General features: G+C 42.6%; 1 protein-coding gene across 2 annotated transcripts in view; it reads left to right on the top strand.

Moving 5' to 3' along the window:
• Window positions 1-1,538: 1,538 nt before the first annotated feature.
• LOC125453873 (G-rich sequence factor 1) overlaps window positions 1,539-20,503 on the top strand; it is a 31,209-nt gene continuing 12,244 nt past the window's right edge. Inside the window, exons 1-6 of one of the 2 annotated variants that reach the window (XM_059647937.1) lie at window positions 1,539-1,819; window positions 5,052-5,202; window positions 7,003-7,158; window positions 10,219-10,362; window positions 14,047-14,185; window positions 18,678-18,847. In XM_059647937.1, the coding sequence (XP_059503920.1) occupies window positions 1,631-1,819; window positions 5,052-5,202; window positions 7,003-7,158; window positions 10,219-10,362; window positions 14,047-14,185; window positions 18,678-18,847 (949 nt within the window). In that variant the 5' untranslated portion in view covers window positions 1,539-1,630. Of the gene's footprint in view, window positions 1,836-5,051; window positions 5,203-7,002; window positions 7,159-10,218; window positions 10,363-14,046; window positions 14,186-18,677; window positions 18,848-20,503 lie in introns of both variants that reach the window. The other variant, XM_059647963.1, reaches the window with a different exon arrangement.

Below are 20,503 nucleotides of genomic sequence, written 5' to 3'. Positions count from 1 at the left end.
TCCCCTCCAAGCCACTCACCCTCCTAACTTGGATATATATCGTCGTTCCTTCAGTGTCGCTGGGTCAAAATCCTGGAATTTCCTCCCTAAGGGCATTGTGGGTCAACCCACAGCAAGTGGACTACAGGGGTTTGAGAAGACAGCTCATCCCCACCTTTTCAAGGGGCAACTAGGGACCGGCAATAAATGCTGACCCAGGCAGTGACACCCACATCCCACAAATGAATACACAAAACTTTGTGAAACACACTTGCATGTCAAGAATGTTAGTTAGGACTAAGCCTATATAATAATGACTCTAATATTTATTCACGCTTCTTGTACAGTATTTCAGAGGAAAATTGTTAAAATCTGCATTGTCTAGCACTCACTATTGCATGCAATGGCATTTCAAATGTCCACCTAGTTCTTAAATGTCTTGAGAGTTTCCTGCCTCCAACATCCTCTTAGACAGTGGCTTCTAGACACCCATGACCATCTGAATGAAAATAATGTCCTCAAATCCCCTCTAAACCTCCTGCTCCTTAACTTATATCTGTGCTCCTGTTCACTGACCCCTCTACAAGTTCCTCCCTATCTCGCCTATCTCGGTCCCCCAGAATTCTAGATAATAAAATGTGAGGCTGGATGAACACAGCAGGCCCAGCAGCATCTCAGGAGCACAAAAGCTGACGTTTCGGGCCTAGACCCTTCATCAGAGAGGGGGATGGGGTGAGGGTTCTGGAATAAATAGGGAGAGAGAGGGAGGCGGACCGAAGATGGAGAGAAAAGAAGATAGGTGGAGAGGAGAGTATAGGTGGGGAGGTAGGGAGGGGATAGGTCAGTCCAGGGAAGATGGACAGGTCAAGGGGGTGGAATGAGGTTAGTAGGTAGGTGATGGAGGTGCGGCTTGTGGTGGGAGGAAGGGACGGGTGAAAGGAAGAACAGGTTAGGGAGGCAGAGCCCACTTTAATCAGATTCCCCCTCAACTTTCTCTGCTCTGAGGAGAATAACTCCAGCCTCTGTAGCCCTTTTGCATAGCTGAATCGCTCCATCCTGGGCAACATCCCAGTGAATTTCCCGTGCACCCCCTCCAGTGCAACCATATCCTTCCTATAGTGTGGATGCACACAGTGCTCCAGCTGTGACCTAACTGGTGTTATATAGAACTCCGTCATGACCTCCCTGGTTTTATATTCAATGTTTTGACGAACAAAGGTGTGTCCCACATGTTTTCTTAACCACTTGTCCTGCTACCTTTAAGGATCCATGCACATGCACAGGAAACACTCAGCCTCCTGTGCTATGGGTGGCGCTGTGTGTGGAGTTTAATGTGCAGCCTCCTGTGCTGTGGGTGGCGCTGTGTGTGGAGTTTAATGTGCAGCCTCCTGTGCTGTGGGTGGCGCTGTGTGTGGAGTTTAAGGTGCAGCCTCCTGTGCTGTGGGTGGCGCTGTGTGTGGAGTTTAATGCGCAGCCTCCTGTGCTGTGGGTGGCGCTGTGTGTGGAGTTTAATGTGCAGCCTCCTGTGCTATGGGTGGCGCTGTGTGTGGAGGTCCCGTATCCGATACCCGAGCCTCAGTGAGAGCGAGGAGCGGCTGTAGGCGGTACCGGCTCTGGAGAGCGATTCGGTCCGGGCTCCGATCCGGTCTCCATGGCCGTCAGCTCTAGGCTTGGTGTCTTCCTGAATCTGCGCGCCCTGTCTCGGGCTTATAGTCTGTTGGTGGCCGGAGGCCGGAGTCCCTGCTTCCCGTCGGTGTCGGTGAGGGAGCCGCAGGCCCGGAGTGGGGCCTCGGTCTCGGGTACAGTCAGGGCCGGGCTCCATCCCCGCTACTCACATCAGGTGAGAGAAGTTGCAGGTGGGAAACGGGAATTAAAACCAAACTGCGCTCTAAGAAATCCATGGAAATACCTTTTAAACCCATAGAAACTATGAATATATTTACAAAATACTGTTAAAATTTTTAATTTTTATAGAAATTATAAATTTCTTAGAAAATTATAATTCTATAGAATTACAAAATATAAAATCATTATGTAAATGGTCCATTTAAGGAAAAATTACGTTACTAAAATAGTTGTATGAAGAATTTCGTGTAAGCATTGATTATATATATTTAATGTGTGAGTATGTAAGTATCAGAAATCACTATTAAGTATAATAGTGTGTTATGTGTATGACTTAGTGTTAAATGCTCTATCTACAAGTTGTAAATGCCGTTTGATTGTTGCAGATGATTACATAACATACTGCACAAGGGTTAGGACAGATAATCGCAAAACTTGGTCAGAGGTCTGTCTTAAGGATTTTATTTTAAAGGATGAGGATGCAGGGATTTAGGGATGGAATTTCAGAACTAGGACCCAAGCAGCTGAAGTTGCAGCTGTCAATAGTGGAGTGACTCGAATGAGAGATATTCACTGGAGACCAGAATTATGTTGGATGCTGAGAGGATGTTTCCCCGAATGAGAGATGTGACCTAGGGGATACAGCTTAAAAATAAGGCTTTGGCTATTTTAAACTATATTGAGAAATATTTCTTAGACTGCATTAAAGCTGGTGTGGTTGATTCTTTGACTAACCTGCAAGTCAAAGGGTAACAGGTAGGCAGGAGGATGGAATTGAGGGCACAGTTAAATCAGTCATGAATTAATTGACAAGCAGGCTTGATGGACTAAATAGCCTACTCCTGATTTGTTGTGGTACGAATCTTCAGGTTTTGTTTACCTGGAGACTGGGAGGGCAGAGGCTATGTTGAGATTTCAAAACAATGAAGACAATTTTAAAATATAGGTGTAGCCAGACTGGGAACTAATGCAGCTCGCACAAAAGTAATGTTTTAGCCCAGAGTGTATTTATTCATGTTCCTGTTGAACACTGGCTAATTATATGGATGCAGATAATTCTCTCTCTACATTTGGCAAATTGGTCCCAGAATTGTCTGAGGAGTTGAAAGCAGTGGGTAGCAGTCAGGGGTGTTTTTGTGATTGGAAGCCTGTGTCCAGTGCTGTTCTACAGGGATCGGTGTTGGGGTCCTTGCTGTTGTGATATTTATAGACAGTTTTGATTTGAATGTGGGAGAGTTGTTCTGTAAATTCACAAATGATACAAATGTTGCTGTGGTGCTAAATAGCGAGGAGGATAGTTTTAGATTACAGGAGGATATAGATAGGCTGGTTGGTGGCAAATGGAATTTAATGCAGATAATTGAGAGGTGATACACTTGGGCAGGAAAACAAGGCAAGGGAATTCATGTTGATTAGCAGGACACTGGGAAGCACCAAAAATCAGAGGGGACTATGTGTATACATCCACTGGTGCCGTAAGGTAACAAGACAAATACATAAAATTTTGAAAAAGGCACGTGGGATACTTGTCTTTATCAGCTGAGGCAGAGTCGAAAAGCAGGAGGGTTATACTGGAACTGTATAAAACATCGGCTAGGCCACGGGTAGAGTGTTGTGTATAGTTCTGGAGTTATCATCATAGAAAGGATGTGATTACACTGGAGAGGGTGCAGAGGAGATTACCAGGATTGCCTGGGCTGGAGAGTTTTCGTTATGAATGTCAGTTTAGGATATCTGTTTGGCATGGGTGAATTGGGCAGAAGGGTCTGCTTCTATAACTCTATGACTCTATAAGAGAATTTCCACAGACTAGGATTGTTCTTCTTACAGGATTGACGGGGGGACATGATTGAGATACATGAAATTATGAGGGGCATTGGCAGAAGGAACTTCCTTTGGTGGAAGGATAAATCACCAGGAGGATAGATTTAAGGGAAGGGACGGGAGGTTTAGAGGAGATGTGAAGAAAAATGTTTTCAATAAGATGATGGGGAAACTGCTTGTAAGGGTGGGAGAGGCAGAAAACCTCACCACATTTAAGAAGTATTTAGGTGTGCACTTGTCGTCCCAGAGCTGTGGGCCAAGTACTAGGAAATGGGATTTAAATAGTCGGGTGGTTATTTGTGACAGGTGCTTACACAGTGGGCTGAAGGGCCGTTTCCATGCAGTAGATTTCTATGACTCTACAGCCTTGTCTAATCCTGTTAGAATTTTTTGTCTTGTTGCAAAGACCATTCACAAATCTTTCCCTCCACACACCTGACAAGCTAAATATTTATGTTTAATTTAGACTAAACTGTACGGATGACGAAGAAAAAGAGGAGTTGACATACATGAAGCTTCAGCTGAGTTCATATGTGGCTGGAGCTTAGGCCAGCCTCTTTAGAGGCTTTGTCTCCTTTCTCTGCCACTATTGTTCTGAGCCAGTAGTCAACTTCACCCTGGCAGCCCCCGCCATGGTTGTTCAGAGCTACTTTATATTCCTACTTGCACCTCTACCTTATCACCGCTGTGAAACATTTACTCAAATTCTCAAGACTGCCCAACTGTCCAGTCTCCTGCCATCTGACTTTGCTAATCTTCAAATTATGCAAATATCTGCTTTCAGTATCTTGTTTTGAGCTAAAGTCCAGGTCCTGGCCATCACCGTCATCCTCAGTAATGGTCTCTGATTGCTTCATAACTTCAGTGTTGAATTTAGCCCCCAGCCAACCCAAAAAAGCTGCAATTCCTCTGGGTTCCTATTCCCACCTCATCACCTGGCTTTTCATCATCATTTTCCAATAAAAGCTTTTCCAAAGGGTGCACTTATTCCTTACCAAGCAGTCATGATAAACTAAACATAAGTTCAAACACTAAACATTTGCATTAATTGGACAGGTTTTTATAGAATTCAGTCACTGAAAAGACATCTTGTTATTCAAAAATGGACAAGGTTTTGATAAAATATGGACCAGCTTGCAGTTATTGTGTAACGGAAATCTGTGACTAGTTGATGGCCGGATGTACACTGAAAAAGAATCATCATGGACTCAATGTTAACTCTGTTTCCGTCTCCACAGATGCTGCTGGGTTTCTCCAGCATCTTCTGTTTTTACTTCAGATTTCCAGCAATGGCAGTACAATTGTGTTTCCAAAGTAGGCATTGCCTGTATGCTGGCAGTTTGCTGTGCTGATCGCAGCCTTATTTTGTTCCTTGTTCTTTTCTCCCCCTCAATTTAACACAGGAGACGTTTCACCCTGTGCAAGAGGAAGTCTATCCCCCACTCCCTGATTATGTGCCAGCTCCAGTAGACATGGGGACCAGTGTGTTTGTAGTGAGGGCTCGGGGACTGCCGTGGTCCTGCTCTGCAGAAGATGTGCTGAGTTTTTTCTCAGGTAAGGTATTTACTACAATCTGGGTGTACTTTCTGCCCCTTGAGACTGGTAGCAGTGTGACAGCTGCTTTATAAGAGTTGTTTTTTTTCAAATCTGTTGTGGACTCCAATTTGTACTGTGATGTTTTTGTTGAAGAGTTGTGAGAGTAGCTCTGTGTTTGCTGGTTTCTGGTCCAACAATGGTAACATTTTCATTCTCGCACACAGATGCCTTCATAGCCTTGCCTACTTCTGGAACCACTCAGCCTCAGAACTGACCTTCCCTTTTAAGTTAATAAAAACAAAAAGTGCTGGACTCTCGGGTCTGGCGGTTTCTGTGGAGAGAGCAGCAGCAACTAATGTTTCAAGTCCAAGACTCCAATATATCTATATCCTATTTTGGTCTCCCTCCCCTGCTCAGTGTCCACCCTTTTCTTGAATTTTGTGCTCATTGAGAGCTGCCCTGTATTCTGTTATTTACGCATAGATGTGCCTTCTCTGCAGCCATTAACATTCCCTATTCCTTTGGTTCTGTGATACGTGTGATTTCTGATCTCCCGCAACCTCATAAGCCTCCCCGTTCCAGTCGCTCCTACCGATCTTTTACCATCATATCAAACCTATCCAACTCTCTTGAGTTCTGTGGAAGAGTCACATCAGACTTAAAGCATAACATTAAGAAGAATATTGCTGCGAAAACATTACAAATGAGGATGACCTGCAGGCATGTTCTTTGTAATGTACATCATGAGAGTGATTTTCCTAATCTTTACCCCTATGGTGCGCCAGTTTCCAGGGTTCAAAGACAAGTAGGAGCATTTTAAAATTACAGTGTTGCTGGATGCAGAAGCCAAAATGGATCAATAAATAGAGTGACGGGACTTGGTGCAAGTTGGGGTAAAGTTGGCAGAGTCTTGAATGAGCTGAGATTTCAGGAATGTGCAGGCTTGACAAGGTGAATGTTGGTACAGTTGAGTGAAGAGGTTTCAGATTTGAGTTTCACCAATAGTTGAGCCGAAGCAGGGACAGAGCCATACTGGAAGTAGATGGTTTTAAGATGGAGGGGATAATGAAGTGGCAAGTTGTGTTGTGGGTCAGATATTGATACTGAGATTGCAATCAGGCTAAGCATCAGATAGTGACTCGGGACAGTGATAGGCTCGGTGGCAGTTTGTAGCAGGAATTGAAGCCAGTGAGCTCGGTAAGAGACCAACGATTGTTTATGGAGAACTCTATTAAATCCATATCCTGTCACTTGGCTTTTTCACAGACTTCGGGTCGTCTTTGTTAGTTTGTAAATGATGCACTAGTCATATGAAAGATGAAGCAGCTCAGTTCAGTTCAGTAGAGTAATTCCATTTTGAGCTGACAGGCAGAAAGTTTCTTGACCAGAATATTGTAAAGTCTGTGATGTGTTGTGTTGCTTCTAATTTATTTCTGTTTGCGCCAAGTCAGTAAAAATGAGCAAAATGTGTACTTGATGCACCAGATGGCACAGAACATTGTCAGAGGTGAATCTGCGAGTCACTGAAGCATAGTGCACAATTGTGTAGATGCGATGATTCGAGAATATACAACACACACTGGCTGACTGGTGTGCATTAATGTCTATGCTCCAGTCAAGCCCCTGCCACCCTTCATCTAATGCTACAAATGTAGTCTTCAAAAGATCAGCCAAGTTACCCCCAATTGGTCAACAATGTGCATACGTCATGTATTGGGTTGCAAATGTTAAATCAGTTTGGTCTGCTGGAGGCCCTGTGACTCTGGGTGTGAGCACGTGTTTTTCTTGTCTGTGTATCTGTTTGCTTCTCTGGATTAGATTGTGGCGTTGTGGATGGTGTTAAAGGTGTGCACTTCCTGTGCAGCAGAGGTGGCAAGCCAAGTGGAGAAGCAATTATTGAACTCCAGTCTGCAGAAGATGTGAAAAAAGCTCTGGAAAAGCACAGGAAATACTTGGGAGAACGTTACATTGAAGGTATGTTATTATTGAACTCCAGAATCCTGGATTACATAATCCTCAAGGTTAAGGGACCTGTCCTTCTCATTTTGCATGTGCTATCTATTTAATCCGTCCTGCTCCTAAACATTCACAGTTTCTTCTTTATAATTTCTTTTTCTTTTAACTTATGTTTATTTCCCCATGGCAATGCCTTAACCAATCAGCATCCTGTTCTTGTGCAGAACATTGTTCCTCCCTTTCAAATTTTGCATTCTTGTATCTGTCGTGATGAGGGCAAGACAAAAGGTTTCGACAGCATGACTCACTTTCCAGCAATACTCAAGTTCCATACTTCTCAGAGACTGTTCCTCCTTCGCTGATGTTTATCTGTCCTTTTTGAAAGTTGCTGTTGAATCAGTTACGTCTGCCTTTTCAGTATATTCGAGATCATAGCTTGCTGTGTAGAAATAATTATTCTCATCTCGACCTCTGGTTCTTTTTACCTTAAGCTGTGTTGCCTTGTCTGTGGCAATAATCTATTGTATTCTCACTTTCGTAGCGTTGCTTGTGTCCAAACCTAGTACAGGTTCTTGTTACAGTGAGCTGCGATAGTGTTATTACATACGTTGGCGCTGCACCGAGTCTTTGCCATTTGCTGCGACAGTCCCGGGAGACTGAGTGCTATTCTATCATGCTCCACCTCACTGGCGAAAGAGAGGCAGAAGTTGGGTCACTATCCTGAAGGCTCTGACAATTGCTGACATTTTATAAATTGTTACTAGTTATTGTGCAGAAAATTCTGTCCCATATACATATCCTGAAGAACTCTGTCTTGTGACACTGTCACGATCAGTAGAAACCATGTGCAAAAATAGATTCTGCCAGTTTAATGTTTTGCAACATTTGCAATTGAAATAAATCCTTAGTCTTAATAGCTGATAAAATCTTCAGATTTTGCAGGCTTGGATCAAATTACCCTGAGATACAATTTAGTTTTAAATTGCAGTATTACAGTGCCTTTGAAACCAAGCCTTGTAGCTTATAGTGGAATAGATGGCGATAAGGACCAGAAGGAGACTAGCTGGCCTGAGTGGCTTAATTATATTGAGTTGATTTTTAGTTTTAATGGCTCCAGATGGAATCAGCAAAAGAGACTTTGGTTGGCATTGAAGTCTGCTCAGCAATGCACAACCGAGTGTATATAAATAACGTTTTGAGTCCGATCTGAATCATCTTGTTTCGAAGAAGAATTGTTGAATTCGAAACATTAACTTTATATCTTTCACCACAGATACTGCGGGCCTGCTTTCTGTTTTTATTGCAGGTCTCCAGCATCCACAGCAGTTTATTTTTACAAACACACATGGTGTTTAAAATGTGAACAGAAAATGCTAGAAATGTGTAGCAGGCAAAGTAAATCTGCAGAGACGTATCTGTAGATGCTGCCTGGTTTGCTGAGGATTTTTGTTTATATTTCAAATTTCCAAAAATCATATAATTTTGCTTTTTACACAATGCACAGACAGTTGTGGTTCTTTAATGAACAGAATGAACTACGTGGCTCCGCTCTGTATTTAAATATAATTAATCATTAGCTGTGTTAAGATGATGATACAGCACTGTTGACTTTATATCATTACCTAATGCCCATACAGTAATGCCCTTTCATGGCTACTAATAGAATGCTATCAAAGCTGGTAAGGTAGACATTGTCGGGAAAGACTGAACAAGCTTGAGCTCTGTTCTCTGGCTGAATTGTTGCAAGTTATGAAGGGTTTAGGTAAGATGGTTATGTAGCAAATATTGTCAGTGAGTCCAGAATTAAGGTCATTATTATGAGAGCTGTTAATATATCTACCTGGTAAATAAAGAGAAACTTATTTTTCCTGGGGACTGGTGACATTGTGAACATTGCTACCACGGGGAGCGGTTGAGGTGAATATAATTTTGTTATGTTAAGGATGGCTTGGATGAAGAAATGCATTGAAGCATGTGCTGATAGGCTGAGATGTATAAAGTTGGGAGATGAGACTTGTATAAACCTGGTGCATAAACACCAGCATGGACCATTTCGGTCAGTTTTTTAAGTTCACTTATAAGATGTGGGCATTGCTGGCTGGGCCCAGTATTTGTTGCCCATTGAGAAGGTGGTTAGCTGCCTTCTCTTGAAGTGCTGCAGTCCGATTGATTAGGGTTGACCCTTAGGGAGGGAATTCCAGAATTTTGACCCAGTGACAGTGAAGGAACGGCGATATATTTCCAAGTCAGGAAGGTCAGTGACTTGGAGAGGAACTTGCAGAGGGGTGGTGTTCCCATGTATCTGCTGCCCTCCTCTTTCTAGAGGCAAGTGGTTTGGAAGGTGCTATCTAAGAATGTTGCTGAGTGGTCTGTTTGTGTTGTAAGTTCTTTGCAGTATTTCAGTGAGAATTTCAATTCTAAGCCCTCAACATGCCACAAAATGTCTGAACAGGAGTAGAGCACTGTGGCGATAGTATTTCATCTGAATTTGGGAATTAATACATAAGCTTTTTTTTGTAAGTTCTTTTGTTTGTTTCTAGAACATTCAGGTTTTGTTACTGTTTCATTACTCCACCATAGAATGGATGTGCCTTGAGCTTCCTGGGTACTGAACCTCTGGAATTCCCTCCCTAAACTATTCCGCCTCTGACTCCTCCTTAACCAAGGTTTTGTCATCAATCCTAATATCTCCATATCTGGCTTATTGCCAGACTCTGTCTAATTTATACCCCTGTGAAATATCGTGAGCTTTTTACTGTTAAAGATGTGATGTAAAAACGAGTTGTTGTCTAACTCACACACACGAGCATTTTTTCATTGCCCTCAGCTCCTCCTGAGTTCCTTATCTTGGCTGGACGGGAGGCGCTGAACAGATTATCTCTCTTGCTCTCTGTGTCATCAAGCAGAATCCAAAAAGCACCTTACGTATTTTTGGGCTGAAATGCAGATAATAAAACTGAAGGGAGAAATATTGAAGTAAATTGTAAGGTGTACAGATATGAGTAAAGTATGTTTTTCCGAAGTGTAATTCCCACAAAAAGAAGTTGACTAATCAAACTTTTGTCTCACCTGCCACAGTGTTTGAACTAAGCAACAATGATGTGAGCGTCCTATTGAAACGGCTCCACTCCAGTGAAAAGGAATTGACTGACGGACGCGTTGTGCGTCTGAGGGGCCTGCCGTTTAGCTGTACTATACAGGACATCACTCAGTTCTTTGCTGGTTTGTTGACTTTTTTTTAACATCCTCTTGTTTGTTCTTGCCCTGTAGCTGTCTTTTTAATGTGATAAATACACTTTGGTGCTGCTCAGTTCATCCTAGTACTCTTTCTCCAAGGTCCTGTGACTTGTTTTTTCAAATAATTACCAAAGCCCCCTTTTAAAAAGTTACTATTGAATCTGTTTCCACTGATCTTTAACTCATTGCATTCCAGATCAAAGCTACTGTTGTTGTCTGATTCTATTTTGAGAGAATTATTTTAATTGCTGCACCTCAGTCTTTGTGAAGTTCTGTGATTCAGGATCTTCTCATTTATTCTGACGTTTTAGTTACTTAAACAAATAATTATTCAAATGAAAAATCTGTTTCTAAGTTTTCATGAGCCTTACCTCAGTTGTTGGTAAAGTGTTGGAAAAGGTTATAAGGGATAGGATTTATAATCATCTAGAAAAGAATAAATTGATTAGGGATAGTCAGCACGGTTTTGTGAAGAGAAGGTCGTGCCTCACAAACCTTATTGAATTCTTTGAGAAGGTGACCACACAGGTAGATGAGAGTAAACCGGTTGATGTGGTGTATATGGATTTCAGCAAGGCGTTCGATAAGGTTCCCCACAATAGGCTATTGTACAAAATGCGGAGGAATGGAATTGTGGGAGATATAGCAGTTTGGATCGGAAATTGGCTTGCTGAAAGAAGACAGAGGGTGGTAGTTGATGGGAAATGTTCATCCTGGAGACCAGTTACTAGTGGTGTACCGCAAGGATCGGTGTTGGGTCCACTGCTGTTTGTCATTTTTATAAATGACCTGGATGAGGGCGTAGAAGGATGGGTTAGTAAATTTGCAGATGACACTAAGGTTGGTGGAGTTGTGGACAGTGACGAAGGATGCTGTAGGTTGCAGAGAGACATAGATAAGCTGCAGAGCTGGGCTGAGAGGTGGCAAATGGAGTTTAATGCAGACAAGTGTGAGGTGATGCACTTTGGTAGGAGTAACCAGAAGGCAAAGTACAGGGCTAATGGTAAGATTCTTAGTAGTGTAGATGAGCAGCGAGATCTCTGTGTCCATGTACACAGATCCTTGAAAGTTGCCACCCAGGTTGACAGGGCTGTTAAGAAGGCATACAGTGTTTTAAGCTTTGATTAATAGAGGGATCGAGTTCTGGAACCAAGAGGTTATGGTGAAGCTGTACAAAACTCTGGTGCGACCGCACTTGGAGTATTGTGTACAGTTCTGGTCACCGCATTATAAGAAGGATGTGGAAGCTTTGGAAAGGGTGCAGAGGAGATTTACTAGGATGTTGCCTGGTATGGAGGGAAGGTCTTATGAGGAAAGGCTGAGGGACTTGAGGTTGTTTTCATTAGAGAGAAGGTGGTTGAGAGGTGACTTAATAGAAACATATAAAATAATCAGAAGGTTAGATAGGGTGGATAGGGAGAGCCTTTTTCTTAGGATGGTGACGGCGAGCACAAGGGGGCATAGCTTTAAATTGAGGGGCGAAAGATATAGGACAGATGTCAGAGGTAGTTTCTTTACTCAGAGAGTAGTAAGGGAATGGAATGCTTTGCCGTCAACGGTAGTAGATTCACCAACTTTAGGTACATTTAAGTCGTTATTGGATACGCATATGGACGTACGTGGAATAGTGTAGGTTAGATGGGCTTGAGATTGGTATGACAGGTTGGCACAACATCGAGGGCCGGAGGACCTGTACTGTGCTGTAATGTTCTATGTTCTATGTCTCGTACTCGTTGTGCTAGAAATCTCTACCATCTCTTCTCTGAAATGAAAGAAAAACAGGGTGTAAACATGTGGAATAGTAGACTAAAGGGGAGTTCTTTTTAACTAAATGATCAAGTGGAATGCTACAATTTTGTTCTATTTTATTAAATCAAGCCAAGTTGATTGTTTTATTCATATCGTGAGCTCTCATCTTCTTACTTGGCTTGAAATAAAGCCACTAAATAATTTCTATGAAGCCTCACATTACCTCGTGCAGCATGCTAGATGGTTTGTAATGTGACTGAGCTTGAGCCAAACCATTGGAAATTGAAGTCAGCGCTTTACTCTGTGTTGAAATCTTAATATGCACAATTTGTGATTGGTTGACGGTAGTGCTTGTTAGATGAGACTACAAAGGCAAGGTGGCTAAATCTGCCAATAGGAATGTACGTTTGTCTTGTTTGTTGAGGGGTGGGCGGAGAGAGAGAGAGAGTGAAGGGTGAGTTAATTGAAGTACATAAGGCCCTGACTAGTCTTGCCAAGGTGGATGTCGATAGGATATTTCCACTTTAAGTTCAGCCGTGATCCAGGGTACATGATTAACTCCATCAGAAGGAGAAATGTTTGCTCTGAGGATTAAGCAATGTTGGAGCTTATTGCTTTGGAAGATGGTAGTGATGGAATTATTTAATATCTTTAAGGCCGAGGTAGGTAGATTCTTGTTAAACCAGGCAGTCAAGGCCTCTGGCAGGTATATGAGGACATTGATTTAAACATGTTTCAGATTCAACCATGAACTTATTGAATGGTGCAGGAGGCTCAAGGGGCCAAATTATCTGCTTCTACACATATGCTGTATCTTTGTTTGTGTTCCTCCATGTGGAATTTTAAAGAAAACTCTATGATCTGTGATCATAAAAACATAATTATTACAGAACCCCCACATTGTGGAAGCAGGCCATTCGGCCTATCGAGTCCACACCGACCCTCCAAAGAGCATCCCACCTAGACCCACCTGCTACCCTATTTCTGCATTTCCTACTGTAGACACTACGGGCAATTTAGCATTGCCTAATTGACCTAAGCTGCACATCTTTGGACTATGGGAGGAGACTGGATCATCCGGAGGGAACCCACGCAGTCCCGAGGCTGGATTAAGCTGGATCCCAGGTGCCGTAAGGCAGCAGTGCTCACCACTGAGCCACCGTGCTGGGTGGCCTGATAGCGCCCGGGACCCAGGTTCAATACCACCCTCCGGCAACTGTCTGTGTGGAGTTTGCAGAATCTCTACATGTCTGCGTGGGTTTCCTCCCACAGACCAGAGATGTGCGGGTGAGGTGGATTGGCCATGCTAAATTGCTGATCGTGCCAGGGGTGTGCAGGTTATGTGGATTAACCATGAGAAATGCATGGCTATAGGTATTGGGTAGGTGGGGGGGGCGTCTGAGTGGGATGCTGTTCAAAAGGTTGGTGTGCACTTGATGGGCTGAATGGCTTGCTTCCACATTGTAGGGATTCTGTGATTATATTATAAAGTAGGGAATTGTTGCACAATGTTGAAATATCCCCATTATCTTCTTCGAATTTATCTTCATTTAATGTTGCGTTCATTATATACGGATGAATACCATTCTGATTTTGATGGCCAGTGCTCCTGTCCACCATTCTCAAATTGTGCATGCTAAGAAGCAGCCACTCTCTCAAATAGTGTGGGTGCTTGCTGCAGGAGCCTAGCTACCTTGATACAATTACAGACAGATGTGAGCCGTGTTCTCAGTAGCAAATGACTTGAAAGTGTCATGATTCACTCTGGTTGCATGTAATAAAGGGATGAGTTCCTCAAACTCTCTCAGAATTGCCAGATACCAGAGATGAAAGGGAGGGCGTTGTAAACTTAGCTTCGTGTCAGTGTGTTGTCTTCTAGTAATATTAAAGATTTTTTTTCCTGAATATCATTGACTTTAGGGTTGGAAATTGTAGAAGATGGTGTAACCATAACAAGAGATCACCGTGGAAGAAATACAGGAGATGCTTTTGTCCAGTTTGCGTCTCAGGAAATTGCAGAGCAGGCCCTGACTAAAGACCGACAAATGATAGGATCCAGGTATGTGTTCGCTAAAAAAGTGAAAGAATGAAATTGCATTCCAAATGGAATTGTCCTGATTCTAAAGTATTCCACAAACAACAAATGAATCATCATTGTTCCAGTAGAAAAGTCTTGCACTGGACTGCATCAAGATCGCAGAGAAGCTGGTATTGATTAGTGGAGGTCAGTCATCTCAACTCCTGGGCGTTGCTGCAGAAGTTTTCCAGGGTTGTTTGAACAACTTGCTCAGACTTGCAGGACACTACCCCTGCACCGCTGGCCCTTTTAAGTTGCTCACGATAGTGTACTTAGCTGCTCTATTGGTCAGAAGTGGGATGTTCCCTGCTGATCGTACAACTTTCATGATTCTTCAGATTCTGAAGCAGTTCATGTCCAAATGCAGCAAGACATAAACAGTCTCCAGTGATAGGCTTCTAATTAGTAGGTAACATGTACCAAGCAATGCCCATCTCTAACCATGTGTTATTCTAACCATTGCTCCTTGACATTCAGTGGCATTACCACTACTGAATCCCACATTATTAATATCCAGGGGGTTACCACTGATCAGAAACTGAACTGGACTAGTCATTTAAATACTGTGGCCACAAGAGCTGGTCAGATACCAGGAATCCTGCAGCAATTACAGGACATTGGTTAGGTGGCTCTTGGAATACGCATTCAATTGTAGGAAGTATGTCATGAAACTTGAAAGGGTTCAGAAAAGATTCACAAGGATCTTGCCAAGGTTGGAGGGTTTGAGCTGTAGGGAGAGGCTATTTTCCTTAGAGCGTTGGAGACCGAGGGGTGACCTTATAGAAGTTTATAAAATCATGAGGGGTATGGAAAGAGTGAATAATCAAGGTCTTTTTCCCCACGGTGGCGGTGTCCTAAACTAAAAGGCATATGTTTGAGGTAAGAGGGGAAAGATTTAAAAGGGATCTGAGGAGCAACTTTTTCAAGTAGAGTGTGGTGCATGTAAGGAATGAGCTGCCAGAGGGAGTGATGGAAGGTGGTACAATTACAGCATTTAAAAGGGGTCTGGATGGATACATGAATAGGAAGGGTTTAGAGGGTGCTTGGGACTAGTTTCATCTAGGATAGCTGGTCAGCATGGACAAGTCGGACTGAAGGGTCTGTTTCTGTGCTGTACATCTCTACGACTGTAAGTAACTCGCCCTCTGACACCCCAAGCCTGACGATCATCTACAAGGCACCTGTCAGGAGTGAGATGGAATGCCCCCAATTTGCCTGCATGAATGTAGCTGCTACAACACTCAAGAAGCCTGACATGATCCAGCACAAAGTACCCTGCTTGATTGTCACCACATCCAGTAACGCTTACTCCCTCCACCACCCGTACATGTTAGCAGCAGTGCCATCTCTGAGATGCACTGCAGAAATTCACCAAGGTTCCTTCGGCAGCACCTTCCAGATTCACAACTACTATCATCCAGAAGAACAAGGGAGTGATTCCACTGGGATATTACGCCTGCAAATTTCTGCCCAAGCCACTCACATCCTGACTTGGAAATATATCACTGTTCCTTCAGTGCTTCTGGGTCAAAATCCTGGAATTCCTTCCCAAAGGGCATTGTGTGTACTTGCACCAAATGGACTGCAGTGGTTCAAGAAGGCAACTCTCCATTATTATCTTGACTGCAACTAAGGATGGGCAATAAATGTTGCTCCTGTCAATAAATAAAAACAGGTAACAAACAGAAGATACTGGAAACTGCTGCACATCGTGCAGGTTCTGTGAAGAGAGTGTGACATAGTGCAGCATTTCAGGTTGCTGAGTTGTCATCAGTGTGGAGATTAAAGAGATAAATCCTGCAGAATGTTTTTGGGGTGGGTGAAGTGGTAATCCTGGAAGTGACATTGCATTAAACATCAAAACAAAAGATAAATGCTGCTCTGCTGTCAATCTGAAATAGTGTGGTGAAGCTGGAAAGGCCCAGTATGATCTGAAGTAATCTTAGACAATCTCACAAAAATTCACTATTTACCTTTTTGCAGTGACTCACAATTAGTTATATTGTTACCAAACTTTGAAGAAAAGAAATATCCTGTAATTCTAGGTCTCAATTCTAGGCGAGACTCCTTCAGGTCTTTTTTAAACCCATGCCCTCTAGTTTTGGACTCGCTGACTGTAGGAAAAAGACCTTGGCTATTCGCCCTATCTGCATCCCTCATGATTTTATAAACCTCTGTAAGTTCACTCCTCAGCTTCTGACACTCCAGAGGAGAAAAATCCCAGTCTATTCAGCCTCTTCCAATAACTTAAATCCTCCAGTCCTGGCAATCCTTTAAGTTTGACAACATCCTTTGTATGACGTCCCTGCTCCTATACTCAATGTTCTGACTGTCTTCATCACCCTGTCCACCTGTGAATCCACTTTCAAGGAACCATGCATCTACACCTACAAGTCTCTGTTCAGCAACACTTCCCAGGGCCCTCCATTAACTGCATAAGTCCTGCCCACGTTTGCATTACCAAAATGCAACACCTCAGGTTTATTTAAATTAAAATCTATCTGCCACTCCCCTGCCCATTGGCCCATTTGACCAAGGTCCCATTCTCTCAACGTTCTTCATTGCCCACCATACTACCTAATTTTGGTGTCAGCTGCCAACTTGCAAACCATGTGTCCTATATTCATGTCCAAATAATTTCTACAAATGATGAAATGCAGTAGAGCCAACAATGATCCCTGTGGCACACCACTGGTCACAAGTCTCCAGTCCGAAAAGCAGTCCTCTACCACCACCCTCTGTCTTCTACCTTCTATTCACTTAGCTAGCTCTCCCTGCATCCCATGTGATCTAACTTTACTAATCAGTTACAGAACCTTGTTGGCCACTCTGCGTACATCCCATGGAGAAGTCGAGAAGATATCTAATTACTATTGCATTATTGTTCTTGAGACCCTGCTCTGTGCAAATTAATTGTCATATTTGCATTCAGATAAATAGTTGTTACTTTGAAATCTAATGCAGTATTCAAGAGACACATTTTTCCCTAGAGATTGTTTAGACTGCGAATCATGCTGCCACAGAGAATAACTGAGGACAGTAACATTGATGCACTTGAGATAAGCTAGATAAAGACAGGTGGGAAAGAGGAATAGAAGTCCCTTGGGTGAGGCGAAGTCAGCATGTGGCAATGTAGAGCAGTTTACCCACAAGGCCTATTCCTGTTTTACATATTAAATGCAATTCTGTGTAACCTTTGATTTGAATCCTAAAGCACCTGGACTCACTGGGTAAACTGATTTCTCCTACCCTCTGTAGTAAATCTCTTGCATTTAATAAATTTCTGGTTCTTCTTTGTGATGCTTCAACTGTAGAAATCAGCTTGTTTCTCTCTCCTTTGTCCCATCTTTTCTAAATATTTCTGCTGTGTTGTCCAGTAACTTTGATTTTCCCAAATAACAAGCCCAGTGTTTCAAATCTGCCCCTGTATGTGTAATTCAGTATTTTAGGCAGTATTCTAGTGAGTCAGTGTCGTACTGTCCCTCAAGCTGTATCCTTCCAACAGGATGGGCCCATTTACAATCCTCTAACTGAGTTCTTAACGCAATTTTACAGAGTCTTAGCAACACCCGTCTCATTTCCTATTCTGTATTTTTGGATAAGAATTTAAAATGTTAATAAAGTTCTCCCTGCCGTATTGAACTGTAAGCTTGTACCTCCAAATCTTTGTTTTTTCGTAGCACTGGTTCCATTTCTTTTCAGTACATGTAACAGAAATGTTGCCAGAATATTTTTTTTAATGGGATGTTGGTTTCGCTGATAAGGCCAGCATTCGTTACCCCTAATTACCCTTGAACTGCGTGGTTTGCTAGGTCATTTCAGAGGGTAGGTAAGAGTGATCATGCAGAAAGTGAGCAGGAGAAAGTAATTCAAGCCAGTGGCAGCATTCAGACAGATCATGGTAGATCACTGATTTCGACAGCGTGTTTCCCCCCTACGTCCCTGCCATTTCTCCCCACTATCCCCATTTTTCTTAACATCGTTAGAATCCATAAATCTTATCATTTCCTGTCTTCATTGTATTTAAACAGCCCTCCTGGAGCAGTGAACTCCAAAGATTCACCAGCTGTAGGCCTGGAGTCACTTATATAGGGCAAACCAGGCAGATGGTAGATTTCATTCCCTCAAAATCCACATGGGCATTTACAACAACTGATGACTGTTGTTACGATCATGGCCACCACATTGAGGCTTTTTCTTAATTTTCACTTTTATTGATTGAATTTAAATTCCACCAGCTGGTGTGCTGGTTGCTGCAGTGTCCCCAACGGATTAGTCTGGGGCTTTGGATTACAAAGGCCACTGACATTACCACTCGGACACCCTCTTCACTAAGTAGATGGAAAGCTCATTTATGAATAAGGCTACCCTGAAACACAAGAGCCACGTTACAGAGAGAGCATTGCCTTAACCTTCTGTAAGCACCACTGATTCTGAATAACATCCTTGCTATGTCTCTGTTGTTTTTGGTTAGGTACATTGAAATATTCCGGAGCACCAAGAATGACCTCCGTTTATACATCAGTCCTACAAAGAGGCTGCCTCGATGTCCCACTGCACGGGAAATTGTAACAGATGATGAAAGCTGTACCGTAGCTAACAATGACAGTAATAACGGGGTTATAGAAGAGAGTGTTCAGAATGGTAAGATACTTTTTTTGTAGTTAGCTTATTAATGTATGCTGGCACAATTGCATGCAAATCAATCAGATTCCAGAAACTACCTTAATTTGTAAAAGCATTTTTGCCATCTGAGCTGTAGAATTAGATCCCATCCTGGCCGTGTTACGTTGGCATCTATTAATCTTAGTGTTGTAAGCATTAGTGGGAGTTGTAAACCTCCTCTTCCACCATTGTATAAAAGATGATGTGAAAAATTAGTGTCAAATGGTGGTGTTGGAATGAATTAGTTAAGCATGGCCTGTTTGTACAAGACACTAACTCTAAGCCCCTATTCCATTGTAGCTGAGTTTTGTTTTTATCGGGCAAAGATATTAAGGGACATGGGATCAAGGTAGGATGTATAATTAAGGTACAAATCAGTCATCACCTTGACGAATGATGGAACAGGTCGGACGGTCTGAATTATTTTAATATTAGATTGCATGAAGACTTGTGCTGTCTTGGTGCTTGGCCTTCATAAATAAGAATATATGAAATAGGCGCTGAAACAGATTGTACGGTCCCTCAAGCCTACTGCATTGTTTAATATGATCATGTTTGATTTCTACCTCAGTTTAATATTTTTGACATTACCACTTGGCCAAACTCCACTCAGTAGATGGAAGATTAATTTATCAATAACAAAAGAACCACATTACAGAGAGCATTGCTTTAGCCATCTGTAAGCACCACTGATTCTAAATAACTTCCTTGCTATATCTGAGATAGTAGGAACTGTCGATGCTATATCTGTTATTTTTGGTTGGGTACGTTATAATATTCCAGAGCACCAAGAATCATTCCTTAGTGTCCCAAAATCCGTTGGTCTGTCTTGAATCAATTCAGCATTTATGGCTCTCTGGGCTAACAAATTCCACAGGTTTACAGTCATTTTAAGGAATCGGTCCTCACCTCAATCCCTTATTCTGAGATTATGATCTCTGGTTTTTAGATTTCCCAACCAGGGAGAAAAATCCTCCCAACATCATCCCTGCCAAACCTATTAATAATGTTACATAAGGGGTCCCTGATTTATGAACATTCAACTTATAACCACTTATCTTTCAGAATGTGATCCTATACAGACCCAACATATGAACATTTCCTGTACTTATGAATAGCTGCTTTATATCATCTTGCTTTGTGTTCTGACTTACAAACAGACTCAGGGCTGATATCCATTCGCAACATGGACTTCAGTAAGGCATTTGATAAGGTTCCCCATGGTAGGCTCATTCAGAAGGTCAGGAGTAATGGGATACAGGGGAACCTAGCTGTCTGGATACAGAATTGGCTGGCCAACAGAAGACAGCGAGTGGTAGTAGAAGGAAAATATTCTGCCTGGAAGTCAGTGGTGAGTGGTGTTCCACAGGGCTCTGTCCTTGGGCCTCTACTGTTTGTAATTTTTACTAATGACTTGGATGAGGGGATTGAAGGATGGGTCAGCAAGTTTGCAGACGACACTAAGGTTGGAGGTGTCGTTGACAGTATAGAGGGCTGTTGTAGGCTGCAGCGGGACATTGACAGGATGCAGAGATGGGCTGAGAGGTGGCAGATGGAGTTCAACCTGGATAAATGCGAGGTGATGCATTTTGGAAGGTCGAATTTGAAAACTGAGTACAGGATTAAGGATAGGAT

The sequence above is a fragment of the Stegostoma tigrinum genome, chromosome 1 (assembly GCF_030684315.1).
Source record: "Stegostoma tigrinum isolate sSteTig4 chromosome 1, sSteTig4.hap1, whole genome shotgun sequence".
NCBI classification, from domain to species: Eukaryota; Metazoa; Chordata; class Chondrichthyes; order Orectolobiformes; family Stegostomatidae; genus Stegostoma; species Stegostoma tigrinum.
This window is presented reverse-complemented; position numbering and strand designations above follow the sequence as displayed.